General features: G+C 34.5%; 1 protein-coding gene across 3 annotated transcripts in view; it reads right to left on the bottom strand.

The window, feature by feature from the left end:
- ASCC3 (activating signal cointegrator 1 complex subunit 3) overlaps nt 1–19,768 on the bottom strand; it is a 288,816-nt gene that overhangs the window by 56,317 nt on the left and 212,731 nt on the right. For all 3 annotated transcript variants that reach the window (XM_064447556.1, XM_064447557.1, XM_064447558.1), the window contains 10 exons: nt 19,344–19,442; nt 18,692–18,860; nt 16,562–16,782; nt 15,075–15,160; nt 13,379–13,545; nt 13,095–13,240; nt 12,866–12,986; nt 10,843–10,985; nt 831–968; nt 609–729 (listed from right to left, as the gene is read on the bottom strand). In XM_064447556.1, coding sequence (XP_064303626.1) covers nt 609–729; nt 831–968; nt 10,843–10,985; nt 12,866–12,986; nt 13,095–13,240; nt 13,379–13,545; nt 15,075–15,160; nt 16,562–16,782; nt 18,692–18,860; nt 19,344–19,442 — 1,411 coding nt within the window. The remainder of the gene's footprint in view (nt 1–608; nt 730–830; nt 969–10,842; nt 10,986–12,865; nt 12,987–13,094; nt 13,241–13,378; nt 13,546–15,074; nt 15,161–16,561; nt 16,783–18,691; nt 18,861–19,343; nt 19,443–19,768) is intronic.

The following is a 19,768-nucleotide window of genomic DNA, read 5'->3' as shown; positions in this document are numbered from 1 at the left end:
TTACTGAAGCCAGAAAGCAATAAAAGTCTATGTCAAACCAGAAATTCAAATATTTAATTTAGCTGCTTATTTTTGAGGTATCACTTACCTGAAGTATCACTTACATCACTAAAGATACGAGACTAGTTAATGTTTTTCGTTTACTGTCAAGTGACTGCATATAAGTTTTATGTTCTCATACATGTGTGATTCAGCCGTTGCATTTCAAACCATGGCTAAGTTTACTGTTAGAAATCTTTCTATTTAAAAAAGGTTTCAAAAATGAAAAAAAATTATTTGATGCATGAAAACTTCCTTTTATACAATTAACTAGGTAGTTAAATATGACTTTATATTGCCCCTTTAATTGTTTAAACGTCTATTTTGGATGATACACATTAAAGGAATTTAGCATGAAAAAGATTTGCAAACCAAACATTTTCATTATTACACAAAATGTGAAGAGTTTTCTTATAACTTGCATTAAACAAAGAAACCCTTTTCTCAGCACTCCTAGTCTCTCACCAAATTAGGTATTTTCAGTGATCAGTTACTAAATAATTCAGATAATTTGCATATGCTCGAAATACATTTCAGCATATGAGCATTTCCATAATTTATGTGAGTACCTGTAATGGGATAATCCACGTAACGCCTTGTTTTTCCATCATAGTATTCTGTTCCTTTAACAATTACTAAATGAGCTGGAAAATTTACACCCCAAGCTAATGTGCTTGTGGCAATAAGAACCTAAAACAGAAAGAAAGATTAATGAGGTATTTGTAACAAAAAGCCAACTTTTAAAATTCCATGTAAAACTCATTATGGCAGCATTCAAAGAACAAGTGTACCTGGATTTTGCAGTTCACAAACAATTCTTCCACAGTTTTCCTGTCTCTCTCATGCAGACCCGCATGGTGCATGCCTATTCCAAAAGCAAGTGTCAGCTTCAGATTTGAATCTCTAACTGTGACTATAATGTCGTTCATCTGGAGCAGAAAGAAGAGTCGTGTGTTTTAAAAGAGATTACTAAAAAATTTTAAACTTTTAGACTTTTAGGGTTGTTATTATATATTTTTTTTAATAGCAAGGATAATTTGCTCAACGCTGTTTATACAAAGAGGAAAACACAGTCTTCAGTCTCTGAACAATTGGGTTATAGTCTAAAAACCGCTGAATACTATATTAATGATGGGGGAATACAAAATGCACATGACTTTACTGACACACTAGTGCAGATAAGGAAATGAAAATGCTGAAAATATCTTGACAAGTCTGGCAAATGCTGTGCATTCTGCTCTGTGTTTGTTTAATGCAATCCCTAGTATCAAAGGGGTTAGAACTGGTTTAAAAACATAGCAAATCCCTGCAACCAGTAACATAATAACAGTAATGAAAAATAAATTTGGCTCTTTCTAATGCCTATGAAAAGACACAGTTCTTCAGTTTGATAATTCTGCAATTATTATTCATCCAAAATGCTTCCTATTCACATGCTGAAACGCAAATTAATTTGAGATCTTTTTCTGAGAATCAGTTTGTAATTTATTGACACAAACCCTGTAGTGAAACCCGAAATAAAATAAGTGTCTTCATTTAAAACTTGTAGAAGTTCAGACAAAAAGCTATTTTTTCTTACTATTACTATTTTTTTCAAATCTCATGCCAATGACTACTTGGAACCATTTTAACTACTACCTTTTAAACTATATTTCTTGCCTATTTTCAAGCAGTAAATTCCATAATAAGCTCATTTATTTCTGTAGACAATCTCTGTGAAAAGCCCCTCACTAATAACAAACAAGAGATTTATAACTTCCTTCTTGTTTAGTGATTTTACCCCTCAATATTCCTTCTGTTGCTTTATTTCTAAGGCCATTTATTATTCTATGTGATTTTAATGCAATTATAGCCAGGAACTTTCAAACCTCATCTCTTATTAGTGGTTTCCTGGTGCCACCAGCAGTGGCATTATGATATTGCATACTTATGGGCAGCATCATTCAGTCAACCTAGGAGATATAGCCAAGGTTAGAGGAAAAAATAGTAGTGCAGAACAAATTACTCAGGGTAACTGAAGAATTTGGGCTGTGTATTCAATCTCATCTCAGACTGAGTATCTCAAAGTACTGAGATATGATACCTGCATGACTGCAGTGGTATCTTCATTTCCACTTAGGACTCTGAGGTGCTGCACTTCTCATGTTCAGAACTGTAACCTTCTCTAAATGTTTCCTGGGTTTTATAATTTTCAGACTTTAATGTTAATAAAATTATTCATGTAGCTAAACCCAAGTAACATTTGTCACTACTATTATAAAAAAAAAATCCGTAAAAGGTACAAAAAAGCCAGAGAAAATAATAGTCCATATTCAAGATTTAAAACAAAAACAATCAATATAGATTTTGTAAATCAATCAATTTTGTCAGGAAGAGTAAATTACAAAGCATTTTAAAAAGTCTGTTTGCTGAAGTAGTAATGGCTAACAGAACCAGAACTGATTGAAGTAACGGAGAACCCAGTTTAAAAAAAAATATCGTTCAAGTTTTGGCTTGGTCCAATCAATTTGACCTGTCAATGGAAGCTCCTAAACTTTATTTTCCATCACAATGCAGTTGCCTGGATATTCCTGAGAGTTTCCTGTATTATAAGACATGGAAGGTTTGTTGTATAAACTGAGCTGGCATGTATAAAAGAAAAGGATACTTAGAGAAGAAAAGAGTGAAAGGGACTATAAAACACTGAAAGGAAAGGAAGCAGAAATAAAAAAGCAATGAATTGAGAAGTGAAGAGGGGATAAGTCTATTTAGGAAAGGGAAACAAGACAGGGGTAGATAAGTAGAAGAGAGTAAAGAACTGAATGAAAGGAGGATATGTTAAAGGATAAAGTTTATCTATATAGATACAATCAGCAAACCTTTGATTTCTCTAGTCACCATGTAGACATGTGACTGCAGTATAGACAACATAAATTATGACCCATCCTAAAGATTTTTTTTTGTCTAAGATAAAAAAATAGCTTGATAAAATGAAAACCTATATACCATTTTCTCTACAATTATGACCATCAACATACATTACTAAATATATTTTTGAACCTATTACTACTCTCTGTGCTATGGATTTATGAAGTGGTGCTAGCACTGCACAGGCTTCTTATGCTTAGATAGACACTTTGAGAAATAATAGTTATATATAGACATTTGGCAGGGAATTGAGACAGTAGAAAACAGCACTGCTAAATACCAGAAAAAGAAATGAAAAAATTAATGCATTTACATTTTACTCCATTTCTGCATTCAGAAAATGATGAAAGATATTATACTGCTGAATTAATTTTTCTCTTCACCACCAAGAATCACCACCTTATGATAGTTATGTCTTTAATGTAAGGGAACAAGTCAGTTCTAATGACGTTTATTTCATTATTCACACGAGCAGAATTTGGTATTGGGAAAATAATGAATCTAAATTCCCTGCTCTCTAGAAGAGTACAGGGATCAAATTAGCTGATTTGGACTTGTCTACAGCGATTAGACTGCTCCTTCAGCACACACAGTTTTACAGTGTCAGTTATTTTCAGTACAGAACCTGAGCTAAACCTTTTTGCCATGTAGTTGCCAGCATAAAACATCCTAAATTCACACTGCTGGGAATTTATTCAAAGATGTTCTTCTTGCTTTTACAATCAGTGGTGGTTATTTTTTTTTCCCTCTGACTTGTATTACAGCAGTGGCCTGTGGTGCTGTTAGTCATACCTGCAAAGCAGTGTAATTTACCACAGAAAAACTAAAGAACCCTTAGCAGGAGAGCTGGCGCATGTACTACTATCCTGTCATTTTAGCAGCAGGGAATCCTAGTCATTTTTAGCTGACCCCTTACTTTCACATAAATCAATGTAATAAACACAACTATTTTACCCATAGGCACAATCCAAGCCTTAAAATTCTCATGATAATTTATTTAAAAATATAACTCTCATGTCAGTATAGTGTAAGAATGTTATCACTTTCTATTAAGAAATAATGGCACAATTAATAGGTTCATTAACCGGAAACAGACATAGCATTGTGACTATAAAACAAATCTAATGCTTCTGCATTGTTGTACCTTCATTACTATTTATCTTTCTGAAAACAACTGTATTGTTAACTCATAAAAGGTTAAAGGAAATATATTTTATCTTAAGAACAGAAAAAGTATATTAAAAACAATATAAGGACATATACATGATACTGACATGAAAAAAACCCGCACAACACTGATGCAGGGAACTTAATGCAAGGAGGGATTTTTTCCTTGGACTCCAAGGCAGGCAGGATTGGGCCCATGCAGAAAAGGTTTTGCTATCCTTCACAGATTTTTTGATGAACAAACAAAAATACCTCCTGTGCTCTCCTAATATTAGGTTGGTCAGGAACGCACCTTTTAATAAAAAACCCTTCAAAAACCAATGTGGCACTCTAGTAGCATTGCAAAATATTTATTATAAAAAATAAAGCCCATTTCTACCTCTTATATTCTAATCTCTGAACAAGCTAGATTTTTCTCAAACTAGTAAGTAGTCATTTTCTTTGTTCCTGCACATATGTAAACTGTTGAACCATTTACTTTAAGCTAATAGAACTTTTTTATATTTTAAATTTATTATACTTAAAAAGCTTTTGTAGAAAGATAGGATTCCATTTAAGTAGATACATTACCCTGTGCCTGAAATACATTCCAGTCAGAGTATAATTCAGCAAGTTGATGACAATGCTGGCTCCAAAAGAAAGGAGGAGACCAGATTGGACAAGAATGAGCTAACAGATTGTGCAGCCCAATTCTGTCCCTTTGAGTGTGATATATTGTTTCAAGATGCTAAAAACCCATACTTTCTCAAAGCATATCTGTTGTGCTGGTTTTCCCATTTTCACAGAATCCTCATTATTAGTACTCTGTACTCTTTTCAAAGCACGTCAGACTCAGACCATATGCCACTGAATAATGCTTATCAATTGTCTAAAATGCCCAATAGAAGAAAGATGTGCCAAACAAAAGAATCGTGAAAGTTATGAAGCCTTTTACAAAAATAATTACATATTTCACATCTGCTACAGATGTTAAGTGAAATAAAAACATCTCCTTGTTATAACTAAATGTTAATTTTTTATGACACACTTTTGTGTCATAAAAACAACATCTTGTAGAAGGAAGTTGAACTTCTATAATGAGTGAAACACTTAGAAATCATTCTTGGGTACCCTCCTGATCTTTAAAGGCAGAAAAAAAGGCATCTTATGAAATTATTTTTGATGAAGAGCTGATATCCTCATACTCCAGAACTCTCCCATACAAACAAGATGCCTAAAACACCTCAAATAAGCTTATTTAAGAAATATTTTAAAATACGGTTTAAACATTTGAGATATATTATTAAAACATACATTTAACACTACAAAATCTAAAAGACAGCAATATACCTATTCATGACACAGACCAGATTCTTCCATTCCTGTTTTATAGCACAGCATTACCTCAGAACAATAACATGGAGATAATAGGTTATTTGATTTAAAGGTTAGAGAAGGAAAAGTCATCTTTTGTCTTTCCAGAAATTCTTGGCATTTTTTTTTTTGTTTGGTTTGGGTTGTTTTTTTTTTAAAAAGCAATGCAAAGCAGAACTATATGGTAAAATTTAATTAACTTTCATACATATGTCTATGCATATTTCTACATAGTGTACAAACACACATACAAATCCATACCTAGCTCACAAATATTTATACACTCACATCTCTAAAATTGCAAAAATCAGTATGGGCCTGACTCATTCTTCTGGAGTCAATGAATGCCCTTCATTCAAGTGCCCTTGAATTCAGTGGAAGCCGGCTATTGTCTGGTATGGATGCTATTGAATATTACAGTAGGTAGGTTTGTGCTGAAGGATTTTAGTTATTTCTAGAGGTTTCATAAAGAACAGTCTTAACAAGATGCAGATGGTAAAATGATGCACAAAACAGAATGCAAAAATCATTGTGGTTAAAGTTAAAACTGCGTACATGGGTACATTTCTTCTCAGTCCTTGCACTGTAAATATATTAAAAAAACCATCCAAGTATCTGGCCAGGGAATAAATTTCTTAACGCCCCCCCGCCCCGCCACCCCAAACATGAAAACACCCTGCTTGTTTGCTGGTGAGAACTGTATTCTAACTTCAAATAATAAACAATAAATACTACTCTGTACTTTTGTTTTAGGTTAAAACCAAAAAGCAGTAAAAACATTAAAGGAAAATAAATAAACTGAAAACTTGATTCTAATAAATTATGTTGTAAAAGATTGCAACATCTGCCACCACCACAGATGTAGATGCGATTTTTGAAAGAGAAGGACTTCTTCATCTTTATTCAGCTCCTAATGTAGAACAGTATAACCGATCTTACCCAAGCTTACTGCCATGAACTGGTGGCACTGTCTGTTTCCAAAAGGATAATCTTAGCTGTTGTCCCTTTTAACGAGATAAGTAATGGGTCACAAGCTTGAACATGTCAGTCCTGGCTAGCAGCTCCAAATCAGAATTTTTTTAGATAGAAAGTTTATATGTAAGAATCATCTCATGATTATACAAAAAAACAGGGTAAGCATAAGGTTTTCTTTTTTCATTGGCACACTGGCATCAATGAACAATAAAAAGAAATACAGAATTACTCAATTTGCAGGGGCAGTCTTCTCTTTGAGATGCACTGCCTATTCACATTTCCATCATGATGCACCTGTGCCTCATCTACAACTAGGATGATCTTTGCAGAGTGATGTCTACTGAAGAGTCCCTGCAGCTACTGCAAATGGCAAGGACGGCTGCTTGTTCACTCTTTGGTGAAAAATAAATTCTGTGTTGGGACTGTAAATCCTAAAATGGACAGCGAGCTCATTTTGGGATGTGTACAGACAATGCACCTTGCGGAAACAGAAAAAAACCCACCTCTCTAAAATAGACACTATTCTTTCTTCTTCAAGAGACTGTCCACTCTTACTCTACTTTGGGCAAACTGTGGCTGTCCTGCTTAAATCCTGAAGAACTTACACGTATGCATAGCAATTGGCAAATGTAGGGATGAGCTTTGAAGTATCAGCTACAAATCTCAGTAAGCAGGGTATTTCAACATCATTGGAAGCTTCTTTGATCAGACTGAACTAGACATGAGGTATTTGAGTAGACATTTATTAATAAAAAGCATGCTCATAGCCTGAAACTTAGTTGGACAGAATCTATTAAAGAGACTAACTATTGTTGTGCAACAACAGGCCCAGTAGAACTAGAAAACTCATCAGTACTAGAAACAGCAATTTTCATCAAGAACGATTCAGTCTTATGAAGACTGACTGCTGTCTCAAGTTTCTGAATACCTTTCAATTTTCTGAACACTGTAGTAACATGGGTATGAGCAGGAAACTGTACATCATACATGAAATTCAAGGAAAGCATCCAGGAAGAAGCATCTCCAAAACCGGATGGAGCTACCTGTAATACATATTTTCAGTAGATGGATGTAGAACAAAATTCCTTCTCAACTATAATTCAGTTGCACCTGTTAGGCTACTGACTCCTTTGAGAGAAAACATTTTGTATGGTTCCTCCATGACCCAGGTATGCTGTTGTCTGCTTTGGTGGCAACAGCTGAGGGGCTGTTTCTCTGTGTCATTTATACACAAAATCATGTATTCCAGAAGCTTCATACAAGTTCATGTTCTCTGAAATATAACTGATTGAAATATTGTCTGAATTTGATACTTGGAGCTGGGTGGTAGAGATGGAGGTGGATTTGCCTGTATTCTGAGAGTACTGGTTAAGAGAAGCAGTCCAGCATTTTATGAACAGAACCCTTCACATGCTGCAAATGAGAGCCTGGTTTGGCACTTCCACTACACAGACAATCTCTCCAGAGAAGATGAGGGAAGTTAAGACAGTGGCACAGCTGATAAACAGGTACCAAAGATCCAGTGTTGGTCTCTCTCCCCAACTCCAATCCCTCCCCACCAAGGCCTGAATCTCTCTGTCACCCTCACAGAAAAGCTGCCATGCAGGGTAACAGAAAAAAAAAATCACTTAATGGCTGTAGGAATCTGTGTTGACCTCAATATCAGTCTTCTGGATGTTATTATGGATGGCACTGTTTACAGCATTTTAAGATGCCTTATGAAGTCTATCCACTAGGAAGCTAACATAAACATAGACTAACATTCGGCCATCCTGTAGCAAAACCTATTACACCATTAAACAAAACTAACCAATGAATTCTCAAAGGAATCTTATGTCAGCCAAAATTAATGTCATACAAATAAGGCTGAATGAAGAAAAATGCCAAGGCCTGTTGGCCTGTTGTAAAGATTGTAAACTTTGTATACACCCATTTATGAAAAACCTCATATACCTCAACATACTTCACAATTAACAATTACAAATACTTTGGGAATAAGGTAATTTGTCTCTAAGTTCCCCTAAAGGAACACTGGTTGGCAAAAAACAAACATGAAAAACTGACAGGCAACAAAAAATGTTGTTTAAAGGCAACAACAATTTATTTCTTCTAACTGGTCCATGTTTATCCCATATGAAATTGAGAAACACTTGAAATACTTCGGCAAGAGTTTAAGATAGATTCCTTACTATAAAGTAAGTATAAAGTATTCACTAGTTCTACTTTTAAAACTTGAAAACGCTATAGCAAAACGGAAGGAATTTTGTCTATTTCGCCTAGTCCAAGCCTGACTTTAATATAACTTGAAGTTAGAATTTTTAAATTAAAGAAAAATTATTATGGATGAAGAATGAAGCAGTACATACACTATGTATATAGCACTACTATAGCTTTGTCCTTTGCTTCAATGTCAAATGAAAGTCAGGTTAATCATGCTCATTTAAAACACAAAACTACAAGCTAGTCCCATAATTACCTAAAGAAATGTCCACTTGAAATTGTGGGTACTTCAAACACAATTGTGTTCTGCATAATAGTGGTAAGATCTAACAACTTAGGGCTTAAACCTCAGTCTTTTATATTTAAGTAATCAGAAATGAATAACTTGGTATCTTATGCTCCAAACATTCAGCTTATTAATTCAAATACAAATCATATGCAAATGTTATTAAACTAATAAATTGAAAGCCTGCTTGTTCGTGTTGGCTCCTCTTTCAAAACCTTCAGAGGTATATTCTGAAACATACGAAATTAAGAGACTCTTAATAGAAAACCCTTTTCCAGCAAGTGAAGAAGCTTCAGTTACAGTTCTTTTCAGGATAGTAGTGGCTCACAAGACATGAGGAAGCCACTCATATTAATGCAAGTCATTTAGGGCAAGCTGCATGTTGCACATTCTAATTGTAGGTGAGATTACTACAGCAAACTAGCACAAGGTGCTAGAGTACGCACTAATAATTTTGATATGAAATGTTTCTGTTAAGTTCAAGAAAACATTAAATAGAGGTTATACAGTTAAAAAAGCAGCGTCAAACTGAGACATGTTTTTAGTACTAATAATTTATCAGCCAAGACATCCATTTTCTCTTTTAAGATCCATCCAAAAGAGGAAGGATACAGATGTTATGCTTTATCTCAGAAAAATCACGCTTTATTTTTTTGCAAAGAGCAAACAAAATCCAATAATCTCATCTAGCAACCTATACTTTTTGGCATACAATTTTTAGTATACGATTGTATAACTGTTCATACAACTGTTGATATATAAATATTCACACAATACTCAATGTGGAACTTGTATTTATGACTCATGCATTCTGCTGTCTTTTGGACCTACATTATCACAGAAATTCCTATGCAGAAGGTCTGCAACCATTAGGAAAAGCTACTTCCAAAATCTAGGAAATCTGAGTATCAACCCAAAAAATTGTTTTGAAGCAATGATATACTATAATCAGGACCATTAGTCCAGAAGGAAATGAATAATTCTTTATTCAGAGCAGGTGCAGAACTGGCTGCAGTAAATAAAACCTAGTATACATTTTGAAGAATGCAAATAAACCGGAAATTGAATGGTTGTTTATTATTTGCCCATCACTCATGTTTTGCAATAAATGAAAGAAGGATTTCTTTTTTAAGAAACAATACAAGAAAATGTAATTAAAGTTTATATTGCTTGAAAGAGAACAAAAATTTAAACCTTTACTCTAGCATTGCTTAATATCTGAGTATCTGACTTGGTAATCGTTATGTTCTTACAATAGATATTGGCAGAAGCTCTCTTATTTTTTTATAACATTAATTTATTTCATTGATACACAAGACTGAACCGTTCCTAAACCGTTGGTTCAGCAGTACATCTATCTCTCTCTATATGTATGAATATAAACAGATAGACGCATGTATATACATATGTACGTATATACACACAGATATATATGCATATACATAACCCTCTACACAGAGTTATCTTCTGAGAAAGATGATTTTTCTTCTAAAACACTGAAAGAGATTTGGTTTAAATTCCAGCTCAACATCTATATGTCACAGATTTCCAGCTGTAAACTTTGGAGAACACTAGTCCTCTTTCTTTTATTCTTTGTCTTATCTTTGTATCAAAGACTTGTATCATGTGATATATGTTGTCTGGGACAATGGATCTAGGATTAATAATAGATTTGCAGGAAAAACAAAGATAAAAGAGTTTGCGTTCTAAAGTTCAGATCTTGCAAAGATGCCTATATAGCCTCAGTGCTGACCCTAGTTTTGACACATATTGAAATTTAGCATATGCATAACTGTTTCAAGATCTACCCTGAAATGACTCTCTTGTTTTAGGGGTACTATTCAAACAAACTTCAATAAAATAGAAGCAAAGCAATGCAGGTAAAATGATTCTACCTCTCTTTCATCCATCTTCAGCCATTGTTTGGGATCGTCCTCGGTGGCTAGGAAAGCTATCAGATCTAAGGCAGTAAGCCTTGTCTGACGTCTGGATGACACAAAAATAAGAACAGGCTTGGCTGGAGAATGACTCCGAATTGCTGTTGAGGAAAACAGAACTTGAGAATTAGGCCCTTTACTGACAAAAATTAGAGCTTCTCTTTGCAATACTTAGACAGCTGATATACCTCTCTGCAGATATACCTGCAGTATACAGGTAGGTATACTTTGCCATTATTCTGCCAGATAGATACAACCGAGGCGAGCGTATTATAATCTCTGAATCAAAGATCATGGAACTATGCTTAGCTGAGTCTGAGTTAATTTGCCCTGCTACTTCAGTGATTGTTGTAAGCTAAAGATTTAAGAGAAGCAGTTAGGAAAACAACTCCACCAAATCACCAAAAAACCTGGACAAGCTTTCTAGACTTCAAAGCTTGTGAATTTCTGCCTGCAAGGGATCACTTTGACCTACCGAACCAGAAAAGGTAAAGAAAGGTAGAAAGTGACTTTTCAACAGCTGCTGTGAAAGGTAGGCGTTATGCTACAACAGAATTTTGTTTCTGTTGTTCACTAATTAGTCTGACATATTTAAGCCAATTAGGTCTTAAGACTTTTTGAAAAAGCATTTTCTTGCTCAGCCCACGTTTGAAAAGTTTCAGGTCGCAGCAAAATTTTTATGGTCTCAGGAATAAGTATTGCCATGGAAATGCTGAAATAACCTTGACTATATCACGTCAAACGAGTGGGGAAAAAAGGCCTCAATAAATCATACATCTACAGATTTTCGAACATCAACAGCCACTAGAAGTACAAACAGGTGTACGTAGAATCTCAAATACTCTCTAAATCTCTTATACATCCATTCGTGTGTTTTCTCATGTAATTCTCATCCTAGCAATTAAATTTATGCATTGTTAATTTCTAAAAACTTTCATACTATTCACCATCACATATTGTTCCCAGTTCATGAATACTACTCAGCGTGTGCTCTTGCACAGACACACACTATACAGTTGTGAAATTATTGAAATAGGATAATTCATGTGTATTTATACCTTACAACTATATATGCCAATACATCTATATATTTTAAAAGCCCAGCATCTAATGGATTTTTGTTGCTTCAGGAACAGGTGTGGCAGAACAGCCTGAGACAGATTTATTGTTCATTAGTGTTTTTGTACAATGCTCTTGTGGAGGTGTAAATAATCTGAGCTGTCAAGATTGGTCTCTAGTCCACAATCAATACTTTGCTGCTGTCATAAGGCTAATTAAAGCAGCTAAAAAGTCACCTCACAAATGTCACGTCACAATCAACAGCAGTTCACATTACAAAATTTATTTTGGAGGTTATTTTTAATTGATATAATAAATATTCCTTATGTAACCAAAACAAAACATGTTCAAATAAAATACGAGAGTTTTTCTTAAATTGATCCTGCTTGCCAGCTTTGTTAAGAATAAAAAATTGAAAACAGAAGTATATCTGGACGCACTACAAATTTTGAATTTTATGGTTATTGCTTTGAAACTAGAATTATAGGAGGTTAGCCTGACTTGCAACTTCTGTTCACAATTTTTTTAATGCTTACATATAGTGTTCCATATGAAAATACCTCAGCAGATTAATACTCTGAATGGTTTTATTACTTTCTAAATTTCAAATATTTTTACACAAATGTTTCTTTATGGTGTCAAACACTAAGAGAAAACACATTTTATTTCCCCTTCATTAGCACTGATTTTATTCTTCTGTTCTAAATACATTACATTCCTCTGTTGTACGTTGCATTTGCAGCACACTTTATGTTTCAGACAAATAGCTCTGGGCCATTAGGAGAGCAGATTCTCCCTATACATGCCAAGAGTACATACTGTAACACATGTTGTAAATGTGCTGCAAATGAACTGTGTAAAGTGCTCAAAGTCTTTTTTCTTTTATGGAAAGAAGGAAAAGGTCTAGGAGCTTGTTGCTTACCCTGAAATGCAGGTTTGTTCATGCTAGCCATGCGAGGACAGTAATGCTGGCCAGGGAAGCCCTGAATGTGCACCTCCAGAGGAACTGGGCGTACTGATGGTCGGAAGTTGAACAGACCCATCTACAAGAAAACATTTTTTTCAGGTTTAATCCTGAATTACCTTATAAATTGATATTTTGTTTTTCTGCAGCACAAATACATATCCATCTTCTGAAACATTTTTCATACCTGATTAATATTTAGCCAGTCAGCGAGGTCTCTGGCATTTGCTAAAGCAGTGGATAAACCAACTACTCTTACAGGCTTCTCTGTGTGAGATGAGATGAAGTTTGTTCGAGACACGATAACTTCCAACACTGGGCCTCTCTCGTCCCCTAGTAAATTAAAAGTCCATTGAAAAACACAGAAAAACCAAAGGTTCATATGTCAAAAAGTATATTCACGCCATAACTATCAGCATACTTCTTCAAATTTAGCAACGATTCTGATTAAGAACAACAGAACGTGCTCACCAAGCAGATGGATCTCATCTATGATAAGAATGGAAACTTTCTGAACATAGCTTCTGTTCTGCCAACTTCTGCTGACACCATCCCACTTCTCTGGTGTAGTAACAATCAGGTCAGCTTGGGCAATAGCTCTCATATCAGGAGTCACATCTCCTGTCAGCTCTACAACCCTGTAATTAAGACAGACGGTGGCTTGGCTTTACAAAGCTTTAGAACACCTTAATGTTCAAATATTAACTCCTAAACATTAATTCTTAAAAAAGAGAAGAAACAAAAGTAAACAAAATAATTTTGTTTCTGGTCAACCACTTCTAGCAGGATTTTCAAAATTGTTTTAAATAAATAAACCTATCTCTGTTTTCCTAGCAAATACCATGTAAATACCAAGTATCCTTCCTTAGCAAAACCATATAAGAACAAGGGGGTTAATATGAGTCCCAAACCACCTATGGTTAATTTTTCAGAATGAAGATAATATAAGAATATGAGTATGATATAATGCGAACCATAACATCCTGTCATATCCAGGATGAAGGCTTTCCGGAAAGCTACCAAATTGCTGCCTGTTCTGTACAGATCTCTAGTTTGAATAATGAGGCTAGACTGCAGTGGATCTGCACTTGTTGGTGAAGTTCCATTAAGACTGGAGCAGAAATTATCCCGAGGTCATTTCTGGGGAAGATTAGCTGAGTTTTTCCAATTGTTTGCATTATTATCCTTTCGAGTTCTACAAACAGCATTTGAGATGATCCATCATTTTAGACTGAATAGAATGGGGTTTTGACATTTCCATGACACTTTCTACATCCAGTTGAACATTTAATAAAAATTGCTCAAAGTAATGTGTATCTTCTGTTCCAAATTTCAGTCACAAGTAATAGAGTAAATTTCAAAATGGCAATATTACCTGGAAATATTTTTAAATTATCAGGCTAATAATTTATCCTCACAGGCCATTAAAATAGCAAAAAAAAAAAAAAATTACTGCCAATTAATAAGTCACTGCTATGACAATAGCAGGAATCTCACTGGTAATTTCATGTACACTGAATAACACCTCTTCCTGTTGAAACCTGTGGTGTGCTTTCAGCTTTAACTTACAAAAAAAGCTATCTATAGGAAAGGAAAAGGCCCTGAATAATGCATCCTATAGATAAAATTTTTAACTCAAGGCAGCATAATTTTGGAAAGCATCAGCATGACTGATATACCTTATATGTCATAAAGTAATGGCTGAACTCCAACACCTGAGAACATCAGCAAGAAATTAATGTTGCCAAGGAACAAAATGATATATAATTTATATATGAAGGAAAATGTATGAATACTAGTATACAGTACATGCAACTCCTATGAGTTCTTTATAGCTGAGGTTTCTAAAGAAAGCTTATTTTGAATTGCAATTTCAATTTTCAAGGGTACTGCAGAGAGAAATCTGAGCTTCATATTTTTTATACTGGCAAGTAATGAGGATGAAAATAGCTGGGCATCAAAGTGTATCACTTTTTTAGTTTTGATTTTGCTATCGCTACAATGACTATTAACAGCATTTTTTATTTTTTAAGTACTAGAAGTTTGAAGGCTAGCATACAATCAAAACCTATTTTGAAATACTCAAAAGTATTCTGTAGATTTTATTCATACTTGATGGGAGGTTCTTTTGCTTCTCATGTCTCTGATTAGGTAAGGAATAACATACTTTTTACCAAGTTTTTCTTCAATCCTGACTTTCCAGTCCTCAATTCTTTCACGAACGAGTGCTTTTAAGGGCGCAATATACACTGCCTGCAAAACAATAAAAAGTCACAAAACCAGAAATTAAAGAGGAAATCTTTCATAAAGTGTACCTGCAAGGAAAAAAAAATTAATACTTGTGAGATTTGAAGATATTAATTATCTACAAAATGATTAAGGCTTGAGTTCCTTAAATGACCTACAACAGGATTATATGTAACTCAGACTTAACACTTGAAAATACTGCTTTGTTTTCTGAGCCATTTACAAGCAAATACATTAAGAAAGAGAAAGAATAATTTCTTGAAATAGAAGTATTTATCTTACCATTTAATATCAATACCCACTTACATAAATAATGCCATTTTTTGCCAGGACTATAAAATCTGCAAGCTAACATTCTGGAACAGAAATAATCAGACTTTCCAGCAAGAAATATCATACCTGATTTCTAGTTAGGTCATTAAGTTATTAAAACATTACCAATTAATTTAAAAAGCTGATTATTTTAAGCAAAATGTCACAATATTTTCCTCAAAGAAGCCTGCTGTGCAGCGGGGAATACTCTGACATATAGAAACAATATTTATTTGCAGATTTATGGTTAAATATTCTGAAGCTTTTGAACACGAAGAAACTGCTACATGAAGAATTCACGTACATTCTTTAAAATGTATAGCCAGGTTTTCAGCTTTATTAAAATCTAAAAGATATATTCCTTTCAGAACTGGCTATTTTGTAAGCCTAACAGATGAGCTGAAAATGTATTAGTGTCTTGTTTACCTCGCTTGGACTAACAAATTACATGGAGATATTGAAATTTCAAAGATGAATAAGGGATTTATGTACATGATTTCTGTTGATTTCAAAGGTTATTCTTTGGTTAAATCTCACAGTCAGATACAAATATATTTTCTAAAGCCTTTAAAGCTAAAATGTGGTTAACTAAGCAAGATGGCTAAGTCAAGATACAGATATATATTCACTTTGAAACTAAAAACCAAAAGCTGAATTATTCAGCTTTTAGACTATTTAAGAAATAAAACACAGGGCAAGTTGGAACAAAAAAATGGCTTATGGTAATTAATTGCAACTTATTTTTTAAATAAGAGAGAGAGTGGGCTAGTTGTACTCACACGGAGGAGAACTAATAGCTATCAACCAGCTACAGAATAGCTATAGAAGGAGACTAAAGCAGGAGACGCAGGTAAGTACGGAAAAGGAAATCCAGCATGCCTGTATGTCATGTTTTCAGATTTAACTCTAGTTGTACATTTATTGATATATAAAGTTGAAATATAAGCATAATGCACATAATGCAGTACCATTTTGTATCCAGACAGGTGTAAACTGGAGAAAGCAAAATTCAGTTTGCCGTTATCTTTTTCTAGGCTTTTGTATTGCTGAAAACATGCCTACACAAGATGATTCTAGTAAACCTATTTTACAAACCTTTGATGTGGGATACTTGTTAAAAACTCTGAAGATGGCTAATTCAGCTGCAACAGTTTTTCCAGAACCTGTAGGTGCTCCAAGAAGAACATTACAGTCTGTATGATAAAGTGTGTGAAATATCTGGGTCTGGATAGGGTTGAAGTGTGTGAATTTGTACAGGGCTTCATATTCCCGACGTCCCAAGGCTGTGATAGGCAAAGGCTGAAGATCTAGAAGCTCTAAAAACACAAAATAATTATAAGTGCATGACAAGAGATGCCATGACATAACATAGTTTATTATGAAGATAAAGATATTAACCAATACTTCAGCGGAAAACAACTTACATTGGAAATAGTTTTAATTAATATCTCATATGACACAGAATCCACATTTGGGTCATTGTTAACTTCGATGAGGAATAATGAAAAGTTGATTTTATAGCTCTGAAGTAGTTCTGCAAGTACTGTTGTTATGTGGCATGTTTACTGGCTATGAACCACCCATTTGCATAAATTAATCTTTTTCTTAAAACTGTTTCCTTTTTACCCAGCTGCAGTAAGTTCTAAACTCAATGCATTAGATTCTATGTATGTCCAGCTTCTTATGATAACAGACTGCGGAGCTGGAGGACAGCATAGTCTGTATATTTCAGATTCAAGGAAAAAATCTAAGAAGGAAGGATCCTTTGGAGTTTTGAAGTTGAGGGAGTAATACAAATCAGACGAGTATAACTAAATTTTACATCTAACCCTTTAAACATGAAATTAAAGACATAATCTTAATAAATAAACAAACAGCCTTTCAATATATGATTCTCAATATATCTTGAGGGCATCTGCTATCCAAACAATTAGAGATTGTGGAATTTGGGAGATGATATATATAACCAGATTGGATTTGGAATCCTACCAAATTAAGGAGACTGCAGTGATTCTGCTATGCAGATGCTTGCTTTGAAGTTTGGGTTGGTTTTTTTTATTTTGTGGCTGGAGGTCTCATTGTCTTTTCAGGGTGCTTCACATTAAGGTATGATATGGGAATCATAAAATCTACTGAGGCAACGATGCCTAATATTCTTCACATGCTTTTCACTGATACCTTATGGCTGTTTTATCATTCCCACTGAAACTGTGATTTCTTGGGCTCTGTTGAGGAGAAAGAAGGTTTTTTGCCTAGCAGGGCCTCTATGTACTTCATTGTTGAGTGGGAACCAGATGGGAATTGAAATCAATTACCATAAATCCTAGAGGCTCCATAACTGGTGATGTGTAAATATCTTTCTGTTTCTTCTGAATAGTAGTCAGTGATCAGTCAATTAGATAAAAAGGTTACACATGCTTTTCCAGACAGCGTAGGTACAGTATAACAATAGCTAAACACTTCACAAACACATGTGAATTTATGCATGCCAAAGGACAACACCGTATGAGAACTAAGTATTTCTGAAGGCACTCACTTCACAGACTGCTGGATGAGCCAAATGTAATTACAGTGGAAAGGTTTTACAATGACATCAGGCACAATGAATGTACAAAGCAATTTGTGTATCCAGAAAAAAAGAAGCAAAACACAAACATATGCTTCTGTGCCAAGTGTTAAAAAAGGAGGGGGAGGGGAAGGCCATGACTTGATCAGCACTGCTGAGTTGAAATGCGATGTTCGGTGTGTAACAGTGCTCGCTATGATGAATTTATTTTAGTAAAAATAGTGAAATGTTTCATATTTTCAAAATTTTAACTGTGTTTGTATTTTCTCTGCTGAATGCCATTTATAATAAAACCATCCACTCTAAGATTATTTTTAACCAGTGCAGAAGATACGTAACGCTGACAAGCACTAAGATAAGGCATACTGTAACACCGAGATTTGCCTAGTTTTATATGACAGTTTCAATTTTCCTATGGTTTATAGAGAACCTGGAGTAACTAAAAGGCTGGTATTATGTTGAGATGAAATGAGTTGCTTTTTGTTCAGGAATTTAAAATTTTAGTGAAGAAATGGTCTCAATAATACAAACATATCACGAAGTGAAATTCCATAAACTTTTCTACGATGAAGCAGAAGTTAAGAGATTTATTGCACTATCATAAGGAAAATCAGTATGAGCAAGATTAATTAAACCAAAATGATCAAATCTGAAGTTACCTGTGTGGGGTGGATGTCTCTCTGGAAGAATCAAATGTTGAAAATTTATGATACATACAGCCTCTGCGCCTAACCATCTATCGGACACAGCTCGAATGTAATATTGAGAAGGAAGAGGTTCAAAAATTGGGATTGTGAACACCACCAGTTGAGGTTCTTTAGTAATGACCTAATGCAAATGTGTAGAGAAGAATTACTGCACAGACAAATCAGTAACTTGAAAAATCATAGTTTGCCTCACTTCCATAAGCATTACCAACACAAAGCAATAAAGTATGTGTGCAACTCCAAGTGCAAAATGTTCACATCTTTATAATATATTTCACCACTGGGGAGGGATTTTGTTTCCATGGACTTCAAAAGATAAAAATAAGGCTGGCACTTCATCTTTTTCTTTAACAGCCAAAACCATTACAGTCTTTCTGTTTTCACCTGGAAATAACCATCCCACCAAGGCAGGAGAAGAAAAAGGGGCACCTGAGATTAGAAAACATCTTTGTGGAAGTCCAAGCTTATCATGTACATCTGAATCAGAAAGCTGTGCTACTGATTTGAAAATCTGCTTAGGTCAAAATACTGTTTTACCGTACAAATCCGCATCTCACTAACTTTATTTTTGTCTTGCTATGAGATTCTGAATAAAATCTACTACCTGTTTTTTTTGAATGATGAAGTACTCTGAATGATAAATGTGATCATTAGTAGGGTCTTCTACCCAAATCCACCAGGGCTCTCCAACAGTGCCATGTACCTTTAAGAGCAGAAAAGATAGCTTTGTTATTGTTGTAATGAGGTTCTCCAGATTTGCTGGGTATATTGGATATATTTCGAAATGATGTAGGCTTACAAAGGAACACAGAAATATAGAAATCAGAGGTAAGAGCTATATAACATTTCTAATTAGATCAGTCTGCTTAAAGTTTATGTTTCAATAAGAGTTTGCTTAAGGTATGTATAATATAAACGGACATGATGTAAGTGCAACTGAAGCTAGTGCCTCAGCTGTTTATAAATAGACTGAACTCCCAGGGTTTCCTCTAGGCTCTTAAAAAAGGACTCCTCCAGCTTTTTCCTCCT

Source organism: Phalacrocorax carbo, chromosome 3 (genome assembly GCF_963921805.1).
Source record: "Phalacrocorax carbo chromosome 3, bPhaCar2.1, whole genome shotgun sequence".
Classification (NCBI taxonomy): domain Eukaryota; kingdom Metazoa; phylum Chordata; class Aves; order Suliformes; family Phalacrocoracidae; genus Phalacrocorax; species Phalacrocorax carbo.
Note: the sequence above shows the minus strand (reverse complement) of the source record. Positions and strands in the feature narration are given on the sequence as shown.